This window comes from Sinohyriopsis cumingii, chromosome 16, assembly GCF_028554795.1.
Source record: "Sinohyriopsis cumingii isolate HCF-2022 chromosome 16, ASM2855479v2, whole genome shotgun sequence".
Lineage (NCBI taxonomy): Eukaryota > Metazoa > Mollusca > Bivalvia > Unionida > Unionidae > Sinohyriopsis > Sinohyriopsis cumingii.
Genome location: NC_142976.1, coordinates 15,324,013 through 15,336,753, shown reverse-complemented (window position 1 = coordinate 15,336,753; position 12,741 = coordinate 15,324,013). Strand labels below are relative to the sequence as shown.

General features: G+C 35.8%; 1 protein-coding gene across 1 annotated transcript in view; it reads left to right on the top strand.

Moving 5' to 3' along the window:
• The window catches only part of LOC149779980 (uncharacterized), a 45,975-nt gene that overhangs the window by 16,100 nt on the left and 17,134 nt on the right, over positions 1-12,741 (top strand). The window contains exons 8-10 of the mRNA XM_089936703.1: positions 6,177-6,289; positions 7,454-7,533; positions 9,160-9,301. Coding sequence (XP_089792829.1) covers positions 6,177-6,289; positions 7,454-7,533; positions 9,160-9,301 — 335 coding nt within the window. The remainder of the gene's footprint in view (positions 1-6,176; positions 6,290-7,453; positions 7,534-9,159; positions 9,302-12,741) is intronic.

Below are 12,741 nucleotides of genomic sequence, written 5' to 3'. Positions count from 1 at the left end.
GGAGATTGCATTGTAAAAATTGCAGCACTGTTCTGGTTCAGCAGTAGCTTATGGTAGCAGGTAATAAAAAGAAGCTTTAGGAACACTTTCATTTGTGGACATATTTATAGAACATTTTTTATTGTGTGCTTGCTAAAACATACACAAGGCCCAATCATGACTTAGCTGCATGGTTTACAAACAGTCAACATGTTCTATTTATAGTCCCCTGGGATTGCCAGAGACTAAAACTAAACCTGGGTCATAATAAATTCTCTATAGATTTGCACTCACACAGTGACTGAAATAGCTTGTAATCAATTCTCTATAGACTCACACAGTGACTGAAATAGCTTGTAATAAATTCTCTATAGACTCACACAGTGACTGAAATAGCTTGTAATCAATTCTCTATAGACTCACACAGTGACTGAAATAGCTTGTAATCAATTCTCTATAGACTCACACAGTGACTGAAATAGCTTGTAATAAATTCTCTATAGATTTGCACTCACACAGTGACTGAAATAGCTTGTAATAAATTCTCTATAGATTTGCACTCACACAGTGACTGAAATAGCTTGTAATCAATTCTCTATAGACTCACACAGTGACTGAAATAGCTTGTAATAAATTCTCTATAGACTCACACAGTGACTGAAATAGCTTGTAATAAATTCTCTATAGATTTGCACTCACACAGTGACTGAAATAGCTTGTAATAAATTCTCTATAGATTTGCACTCACACAGTGACTGAAATAGCTTGTAATAAATTCTCTATAGACTCACACAGTGACTGAAATAGCTTGTAATAAATTCTCTATAGACTCACACAGTGACTGAAATAGCTTGTAATAAATTCTCTATAGATTTGCACTCACACAGTGACTGAAATAGCTTGTAATAAATTCTCTATAGACTCACACAGTGACTGAAATAGCTTGTAATAAATTCTCTATAGACTCACACAGTGACTGAAATAGCTTGTAATAAATTCTCTATAGATTTGCACTCACACAGTGACTGAAATAGCTTGTAATAAATTCTCTATAGATTTGCACTCACACAGTGACTGAAATAGCTTGTAATAAATTCTCTATAGATTTGCACTCACACAGTGACTGAAATAGCTTGTAATCAATTCGATTATGCAGGCATAAATGCAAACATTTAGGATTATAGGAAGCAGGCCAGACAAAAACAAATTTTCCGTTCATATTGCCTCCACCTTCCATTTTTTGGCCCATGTCTATATCATTTTTGGCCCATGTCTATATCATTTTTGGCCTATGTCTATATCATTTTTGGCCCATGTCTATATCATTCTCAGTGTCAAGATGATCACTAGCAGAAGACAAGACTGAGCCTCATTCTCCGGCGGTCATTTTATCTCCTGCTGAACTTTATGTAGCAACATGCCCTTCATATTTGCCAGAGTGTGTAATAGAGGCGCGAGAAACTGTTTCTCCTTCTCAAAGCCTCGTATTCACTGCCAGTGACTTTGCCCAAGATGCCCACTGGCAATCTGATTGTAGGTACCAGGCTTCTTGATTTTTGTCAGACTGGATCAACTTTTTTTGAGAAAACAAATGGGTGAACCAAGTCATTTTGGAGGGGCTATGGAATGTGTTCACCCTCCCAACTTCCATTTTATCATCCCCTTCTATGACCGAAGTCACAGGCTGAACTTTCTGGGTTTGTCCTTAAGACTATTCCTGGTGCCAGAAGCTAACAAAAAGTTCCAATCAGTTATAAACTTAATTCAGCTTAGCAAATACATGTCCCTCCAAGCATCCGAATGGAGATGGCACAGTCAGTAAAACTTTCCATGAAGAGGGACAGGTTCATGATCAGTCATAATTTAACAGATGTCTTTACTCATATCCCATCCCTCCAGCTTCTTGCAGGTTTCTTCACTTTGCATTTCTAGATACTCCCACTCGGACTTAATTTCAGCCCCAGGGAGATTAATGTCACCCTGTTCAGGTTAATCTCTTCAACAATGACAGCAGTATATCTGAATAATATCACTGAAAAAATATGATAAGTTCAAGGTTAATTCAGGACATATACTGCCTCATCTTCTTTTTGTCTCTTGTGAACATGGATAAGACAGCTCTCTCACTTTCCCAGCACTTTGTTCAATAGGGTATGAATGTTTATACTCAGCCTTGTTTGTCACATATAATCAAGTTGATTCTAAATGATAGTGGATTCTGCAAGAGAGTTTTGCAAACCTTCTTCACCTCAACTGAATTAATATTCACTCTCTGCACCTGACTCTCTTATCACAGTATTGCCAGTTTTCGTGTCACTTAGATTATTCCATTTTGATCTAAACCCACATCAGTGTCAGTTAGATTATTCCATTTTGATCTCAGCCCATGTCAGTGTCAGTTAGATTATTCCATTTTGATCTCAACCCATGTCAGTGTCTGTCAGAACCGAGAATGGTTCATGGCAAGGATAACTCTGGAAAATTTCCAACTGGATATTACAGTCCATTTCTAAAATGGGGGGAGGGGAGAGGGCAACTATTAGTCACTTTCTCTACAAATCAGCATCGGTTGAGGCTAGAGGAGAATGCCATTCACATCAGCCTTCTGAAAATGAAAGCCATAATCAATGCATTCCATCCCTGGAAGAAGAATCTGCTCTGTGGGAATGTGACCTCATTGTGTCCAAGAACTCTGTAGTGGTGACTTATCCCTTAAACCAGGGAGGGGGATGTCACTAGACATATGTATCCTGGTTTGGGACTTTGTGCACTGGCATTCCTGGCACAAGTTAACATCATTGGCAAGGTCATTGTCCTGTCCAGACTTCACACACTGGTCCCTGTGGCAATCAGTCTTTCATCAGATCTGCACACTTAGGGTGAATCTGATGATAGACCTCTTTGCAACAAGGTGGAACCACATGCTGCTCACCTTGTCTCTCCATTCCTGGACCCAGAAGCCAGGGCAATTGATGTTCTGTTCCCAAGAATAATTCAGAAGATAAGGGGTCAGAGTTGTTTTTATTGCTCCTCTCAGATGAGACAAATCCTAGGACAACATCTAACTTGTTCTGGCAACTGACATTTCTGATGAAATGTCCAGAAACGACTAACAACTGCTGAAACAACCCTGGTCATAAGTTTTCAGACAGGCTTCTCCTTCACTCCTGACTTGTTTTCAGAGATCCTTGTGCAGAATGGAGTTAAGCTCTTCAGACATGGAAGGATCACACAAGTGAGAAGTCCCTTCAGTTTGATGACATATGAAAGGAATGTCATGTCTTTATAGGCTGGTACAAGGACATCATCTCTTCATTGTGAGCTTCAATTTCTCAGCTAGCTTACTGAAAAAGTTAGCACCTGTTATGATCAGTAGTTACCACTCCATGATTTCTGGCACATCATGGGAGAAGGAATAATTAGGTCATGACAAGGACCTTTTTCATACCTGCTGGCCAATATTGATCCGAATCAGCCCTGGTCACTCACCTTGTTCCCCTGATGGAATCTTTCCTGAGTTCTGATAGCTAACTCTGATAAATTCAAGCCAGTCTCTAGTACATAATTAAAACTACACATGACAACTTACTTTCTGATAGATAAGCTTCAGACTGCTAGGCTTGTGAATGCATCCACTTTTGATGGACATGATCTATCTCATGATGTGTTCATATGGGTTATTCAGATATTATCCAACCAGGCTTCATAACTAAGAAAAGGTTGCTGTCTCTGATAATCAGAGATTGGCTGTTTGTTACTTTCTTCAGTCGATCCATCAAGAATGGCAGATTTGCAAAACCTGGTATATGATTATAGATGATGCATGAAATGCATGGAAGGCATTCAAGGGTCCATGATGACTTTTTTCCCCAGTAAAGATGGGAAAGCAAGACATAACTCACCAAGCTTTAGCTTCTTAGCTCAAGTGGTTCATCTGCGAAGCACACTCCAGCATTTCAGAAAATAAGATATTCCTTGTTAAGTTTTGTGCTCATGAGGTTCTTACCATCACTGCAAGCCTCATTTTCAGACATGAGGTTCTTACCATCACTGCAAGCCTCATTTTCAGACATGAAGTTCTTACCATCACTGCAAGCCTCATTTTCAGACATGAGGTTCTTACCATCACTGCAAGCCTCATTTTCAGACATGAGGTTCTAACCATTACTGCAAGCCTCATTTTCAGATGCAACATTGTGATCCAAGACATCACTAAGGTCATTGACTGCCAGCTTCACAAGCTCATATTTTATGATCTGGCATTGCAGAGAGAAACAAATATGGTGGCACAGCTGGCTGGTGCCCAGGTGATCACTGGACTCCATTGACATTTTCATAAACTCATAATGCAGATTAAGCTTGTAGCTTTAAATGGATTCACCTGAAAATTTTCTTTTTGAAAAAGAAATGCCACTGATGTACTTGTTACCTTTATATAGTTAATATGGTTTACATAATTCTTGGTCTTGCAGCCTAATAGTGTAAGGAGAATAATTTCATCTTTTGCATAAGGATCCCATTCGTATTTCCTCCACAAGGTACTCATGGTAAAGGTTGGATTCTCATGTATTTCCTCCTCCTATTATTCTTCTAATGTTAATGTGATTGGGTAATGTATCTGATGGAAAATAGATATTTGCATCACAAACTATGCTTCTCTGAGAATATTTATCCAAACATACTACTATGAAGCCCTCCTACAAGTGCAAGCATCCTCATTGATGTTCTGCAGAAGTTTAAACTGAAGAACATCTGGTACATGGGTAGCCACCTAGTTGTAGCAAAGGGAGGTAATTATGGTAGATTGGAAGAGCTTCTTCCCATGGATCCTAATTTTTTATTGCCATATGATATATAGATGGAAAAGATGACATTTTTTGGGTCACACCAGAATTGCTGGATTTAAGAGTCAGCAGAGTTTCATTCCCAATACTAATTTGACTGTAGAGGTATTCTCAGAGAAACATAATTTACAATAAAAATTTCCTTTTATTTCATGCAAAGGATTATTTATTGTTATTGTCTTTGTTCAATTGAATCATGTGGCATGGTATTTAGAATTGTTTACCAAAAACATTTTCAATGACCAAATTATTGTAATCCAGGAACCAAGGTTGCCAAAAAAATTCACATTCAGACTAACCTAAATTTCATAATGTTTGATTTGGTCATTAATTTGAAAGCAGTGAATGAGACAATACAATTTTGAAGTTAGCCTGAGCTGATAATTCTTTGCAATATTAGGCTGATCTTCTGTTTAGTAATTGCAGAGGAAAAGCAGAATACGTTGATACTGTAATACGTATTGAATGTAGCTTAATGCAAGCATGTAAAGTTACTGGGCCACATACAGTCCAGTCCTTCACATTTTGTGTCCCACTGCCATGTAGGCAGTCCTTTTAAAACTATGCATTTTAATTAATATACACATTTAGTGACAAGGAACTGTTCATGCTCTTGTGGCAGAGACCTTAAAAAGTTTATGTTTTCTCCACCAGCCCCCCCAAAAATGGTTGTATGCTTCCCCTGCCTTAGTGCATTCATGAATAATACAGATGCCTACAAGAGAATTTTGAAAACTTTTGTCATATGTTGGATAAAATGGAACATTTTTTCCAAGTTAACTAGAATAAACAAATGAATAAAGCAGAAAACTTGTGTGTATTTTGAACTATTGCATATATAAGTTTGGTCCCGCTGCAAGCTGCATAGACCTATAACAGTCTTCACTTAATGTGCTGGCAGATCTGGGTCTATACTGTTTGGCCCAATCAGTAGAACAAACAAGATGCACCCTGAGCTGCTGACACATTATGCAACAACAGGCCAGGGTCTGTGTTGTTTGCAGTTAGAATCAGCTTATACATGAGCATATCCGGTAAATAAAAAATGTCAAAATAAGTGCTTGTTCATCAAAACTAGAAATTTGTTAAGTAGTACGTGTACTAATCTTCATGGGTATTGATCTGGGAAAGGGAGAAGCAGGAAACAATTTTTGTGTCCAGTCCATTTAAGGTTTTCATTATGGACCAGTTATAAACTATGTGAATTTGTGTAACAGATTTCCGTATTTGTGTATACAAACACTTTACCTTTTTTCACATGGAAGGTTAATGCAGTGAAGGAATGTCCAAACATTGCAAACATCAAACTGTTATAAATTATACTGGTGGTAAATGTTGATTTCATTCCCACAGTGTACCATGGGATCACCACCTACGATTACATCATCATGGATAGAGATAAGGAAAAAGAGAAAGAGAGAGATGAGGATGTCAGTAGTATTACAAGCAGCAAGAGAGGAAAACGGGTAAGATAGTCTTATATATGACTGACTCAAGGATTTTTTAAAATACATATATGCATGTATTAGGGTTTTGGTTCTTCTATGAGGATTTTTGGAGCACCATTGAAAGTGGCACACAGCAATGTTGTTTGCTCTACATACCTCTCAGTATAGCAAAGGTTAATATACATTTACATATCTTTCACCTGTTTAGATCATCTTTATTAGCCAAGGTTCCGATATATTAACTCTATCGACACCTTGGTGGATCGATCATATATTTCTGTGCTTCAGGTCTGTGAATTTAATTGGATCCAGCAGCAAACCACTGCAACCAATCAAAGTCAGGTTGTTCATATTTGATCACTTGTCATTCATGATCTAGAAAATGGGAGCATACAACTGGAATGGGTTCATAAATGAGCTTTCCACTGCTGGACCATGTTATGGCTTCTCTATGGTATGTTGTCATACTTTCATTATTAAACTTACAAAGTATCCTTTTGAAGTCAATTACCTCCACCATTTTTGGCCTACATACAATGCACTGTTGTTACATGCTGTTGGTTAGTTGGTTAGTTGGCATTACATACTAAGGAAGGTGACTCTTGAAATCCAATAGATGTCGCTAGGACAAAGCACTGATATAACTGATTGATCTGCCATGGTGAAGATAGGGTTAACATACCAGAGCCTTGGCTAGTGAAAATGTTGTTTGAACTAGCATTTAGCTTTAATCAACATTAGGAAAACTGCAGTAGCTGAAACAGTTGGCTGATAAAAATGTCTGCTTCTGTGTGCTGAGGAAATGTACTTGAAATTACAGTTAGTTTTTCTGTCCATGACAAATGAATCTCAACAGTGTAGGCATTACTGTGTTCTGAAAGTTTACTTAACCAATCTTTAAATATATAAGAATAAAAAAGTTGTTTTGGGCAATGTGTATATAATATATATATGTGTCTGAAAATAATTTAGCTGCTAAATATATGGGGGGGGGGGGGGAATTTTTGCATTGTAAATATATGTACATTTTAAAATTTTGCTGAATTTGTAATTTAGCAATAATATTTGTTACCAGGTCTTGAAAATCACAAAGATTAAACCTTTTCTTTCAATATGATATTTTTAATTTAAACCATTGCCTCATGTGCTGACATTTTATATTAGATTTTTTGTAAATTTCAGAACAAAATCACACCCACAGTACAAAATAAAAAGCAAACATTGAGTGATTCCAAAGGATCCAGGCTTAAACAAATGAATATGTAAGTTGTCTTTGAATTTATACCTTTTCATGGTACAGTGAGATATTTAAAAGTGCATTACTAGCTAATCTCATACATTTGATTGAATATATCAAATTCAGTTGTTCCTCACGTTTTTAATGAATTCTTCTAGATCAAACATTTCATACTTACATCTAAACAAGTATTAATTTATTACTTGTTAGTATATTTCTTGTTAATTTAAAATAAGTGCATAAGATTTGTTTTCGTTGCCATTAAGATGGCTAGCCAGGAACTTGAAAAATTTGAGACCAATTTTCAGACCTCTACATGGATGTCTATCGGCACAAAGAAGATGGTTGAGTTTAATTGTAACAGGTTACAGTGTTATGCAAACCCAAACTTTTCCGTAAAATAATTACAGGTGGATATCTTTTGCTGAATGAATATGGCTAAATTGTTATTTTTTATTAATAAGATTGATACATACATTAATTTATACATACCATTTTTTTCTTGATCTATTTTTTTTGGAAAGAAACTGTTCACTGTCATCAGAATTTTGGCCTTTACACTATATGGGTTATAGTGTAGTAAATCCATACATGATTCATTTTTAGCTGTTCAGTGCAAAGGCGTGGCTCTCATTCTCTCAGAATGATATTTCTGGTTATCACCACTATTGCACACTTTCAGAATCAGAATTATTGATCAATCATGATTAGCAGTCAGTCAATATTATTGATCAATTCACGTGAGTATGCACCATGTGTAGAAGTGCACAGTAGCTGCATATTCTAGTCTTGATCTCTTAAGATATTTTTTCCAATAAGTTTTTATCATGACACCCATAAAACAAACATCTAGGTGAATAAGACTGGGAAAATCGATGTAATTTGCAATACTACAAAATTTTACCATCTTACTGACCATGTGTAACAAACAAAATATAATGTAGAAAGGTGATGGCACACCAAACTAAAAAACACTGTTCAAAATCACTTTTTACAAGTCTTTGGTGTGAATTATATGAATATTGCTATAAGCTTGACTTATTCATTCTCTGTACACTTTTAAATAAAATTGCTAATAGAATAGCAATTTCTTCCATTAATGTCAAATAAAAATACTGGAATTTTAATTGAAGCTGCAACAGAATCTTCTAAGCACTTGTACACAATGATACCATATATTGTCCATTAAGTATTGCATAATTTATGAAGTGCTTAACCAATTAACCAAGTATAACTTTATTTTCTTAGATCACTTACCTATGCAGGCAAGTTCTCACAAAACCTACTTGCACAGACCATCATTAAAATAAGGCAACATAATACTCTTTCAGTTTTTGCAAAAATTCTCTTTAATACCTGTCTTTCTACATGCTTTCTCTGCCTTGTCTTTTATCACAACCTTCCTTTTTTTGAGACAGAAAACTCGTATAAAGAAAATGCCATGATATAACATTTCATTCATTTGTCTAACTAATATATGTAAACATTGGTTGATAGGTTGCACATTGTGTCTCAAAAATGTTCTTGAAGTCAGAGAAAATAATTAGACAATTTATTCTCTAATACAACAAAACCTGCTAGTTTTCGTTATAATTTAAATCTCTAGTAGAAATAGTTTCATGTTGTAAATTAAAAATGTTTTATATTTCAGTGGTATGCCTCCAACAGTGAGTGCTGGTGTTGAGGATTACCAGAGGGTGCTGATGGAAGCTGAGGGTCGAATTGAGGGTGAAACACCACCACCCTCCACCAGTCCTATACACCAGTATGATTCCACCATTAACAATAATAATGTAAGTAAAACAAAGGTTTTCTGGTTAGCAGTAATCATTCTTTAGTGTTTTAGCCTTTTCCATAATTAACAAGGAAGTCAGTTTTTATAATTTTCCTTTGAAAGAAAAACAAAAAAATCCCCTAGCACTATCTGATTTCATTTATGTTTTCCTTAAACCTGCTGTCAGCTGAATACTTGTCAATTGCTTCATCATCATTATCTTTATTTCCTTCCACTGAAGATTACATGGTATGATAATTAAGTAAAATAAATTGCTTAATTACAGTCATAAATCCTGCCTTTAGAATAAAAAGCAACCCACATAAAAGAAAAAAACCCTAGTATATACAAATAATGAAAGATGTTGGCAAGCTATGCAGCCAGGCAATATGTGGAGAAAGTCCATAAAAAGCTGTAGAAGCAACATCAATAATTTTGTGCAACAAAATGTAAAGATATGTGTAGTAGGACTAACAATACAGCTCATCCATGCCTTAAATAAAATATTAGACTCATAATAAATGTATTATATCCATAATTAGATTTTGCATGATCTGTGAAAGATGCAGGTTACAAAACATTACAACATAGCTGCACACCATTTGGCAAAGTATGCTGCATACTGGACAAGTAACTTGAGTTTTCTCTGTCATTTATTTCTCACTGGTAACCATTTGACTAGAAAATATTGTAGTTGCAGTTCATCTACTGCATTAAATAATGTAGCATGTTGGCTCATCGGAAAGTTATGTCAGGACATCCTAGAAAGAGTTTTTGAAACTTGAGATATAAGGACATGCAACACAAATATGATGTATCAAGTCTATCTAAACATTCCCACATTGAATAAACATATCTATCTATGCTTGAGAAATAACAGCCCATAATCTTTCTATACACGCCCATAGTCTATCTATACAGGCCCATAATCTATCTATACACGCCCATAGTCTATCTATACAAGCCCATAGTCTATCTGTACAGGCCCATAATCTATCTATACAGACCCATAGTCTATCTATACAGGCCCATAGTCTATCTATACAAGCCCATAATCTAATCTATACAAGCCATAGTCTATCTATACAGGTCATAGTCTATCTATACAAGCCATAGGCTATCTTTACATGCCCATAGTCTATCTGTACAAGCCCATAGTCTATCTATACAAGCCCATACTCTAATCTATACAAGCCATAGGCTATCTTTACAAACCCATAATCTAATCTATACAAGCCATAGTCTATCTATACAAGCCATAGTCTATCTATACAAGCCATAGTCTATCTATACAAGCCCATAATCTAATCTATACAAGCCATAGTCTATCTATGCAGGCCATAGTCTATCTATACTAGCTATAGGCTATCTTTACAAGCCCATAATCTAATCTATACAAGCCCATAGTCTATCTATACAAGCCTATAATCTATCTATACAAGCCTATAATCTATCTATACAAGCCATAGTCTATCTATACAGGCCCATAGTCTATCTATACAAGCCCATAATCTAATCTATACAAGCCCATAATCTAATCTATACAAGCCATAGGCTATCTTTACAAACCCATAATCTAATCTATACAAGCCATAGTCTATCTATACAAGCCATAGTCTATCTATACAAGCCATAGTCTATCTATACAAGCCCATAATCTAATCTATACAAGCCATAGTCTATCTATGCAGGCCATAGTCTATCTATACTAGCTATAGGCTATCTTTACAGGCCCATAATCTAATCTATACAAGCCCATAGTCTATCTATACAGGCCCATAATCTATCTATACAAGCCTATAATCTATCTATACAAGCCATAGTCTATCTATACAGGCCCATAGTCTATCTATACAAGCCCATAATCTAATCTATACAAGCCCATAATCTAATCTATACAAGCCATAGGCTATCTTTACAAACCCATAATCTAATCTATACAAGCCATAGTCTATCTATACAAGCCATAGTCTATCTATACAAGCCATAGTCTATCTATACAAGCCCATAATCTAATCTATACAAGCCATAGTCTATCTATGCAGGCCATAGTCTATCTATACTAGCTATAGGCTATCTTTACAAGCCCATAATCTAATCTATACAAGCCCATAGTCTATCTATACAGGCCCATAATCTATCTATACAAGCCTATAATCTATCTATACAAGCCATAGTCTATCTATACAGGCCCATAATCTATCTATACAAGCCCATAATCTAATCTATACAAGCCATAGTCTATCTATACAGGCCCATAATCTAATCTATACAAGCCATAGTCCATCTATACAAGCCCATAGTCTATCTATACAAGCCCATAATCTGATCTATACAAGCCATAGTCTATCTATACAAGCCATACGCTATCTTTACAAGCCCATAATGTAATCTATACAAGCCATAGTCTATCTATACAAGCCCATAGTCTGTCTATACAAGCCCATAATCTAATCTATACAAGCCCATAATCTAATCTATACAAGCCATAGTCTATCTATACAGGCCATAGTCTATCTATACAAGCCCATAGTCTATCCATACAGGCCCATAATCTATCTATACAAGCGCATAGTCTATCTATACAAGCCCATAATCTAATCTATACAAGCCATAGTCTATCTATACAAGCCCATAATCTATCTATACAAGCCCATAATCTAATCTATACAAGCCATAGTCTATCTATACAGGCCATAGTCTATCTATACAAGCCATAGGCTATCTTTACAAGCCCATAATCTAATCTATACAAGCCATAGTCTATCTATGCAGGCCATAGTCTATCTATACAAGCCATAGGCTATCTATGCAAGCCCATAGTCTATCTATACAAGCCCATAGTCTATCTACACAGGCCCATAATCTATCTATACAAGCCCATAATCTATCTATACAAGCCATAGTCTATCTATACAAGCCATAGTCTATCTATACAAGCCCATAATCTAATCTATACAAGCCATAGTCCATCTGTACAAGCCTATAATCTATCTATACAAGCCCATAATCTAATCTATACAAGCCCATAGTCTATCTATACAGGCCATAGTCTATCTATACAAGCCATAGTCTATCTATACAAGCCCATAATCTATCTATACAAGCCTATAATCTATCTATACAAGCCCATAATCTAATCTATACAAGCCCATAGTCTAATCTATACAGGCCCATAATCTATCTATACAAGCCCATAATCTATCTATACAAGCCATAATCTATCTATAAAAACCCATAATCTAATCTATACAAGTCATAGTCTATCTATACAGGCCCATAATCTATCTATACAAGCCCATAATCTATCTATACAAGCCCATAATCTATCTATACAAGCCATAATCTATCTATACAAACCCATAATCTAATCTATACAAGCCCATAGTCTATCTATACAGGCCATAGTCTATCTATACAAGCCATAGTCTATCTATACAAGCCCATAATCTATCTATA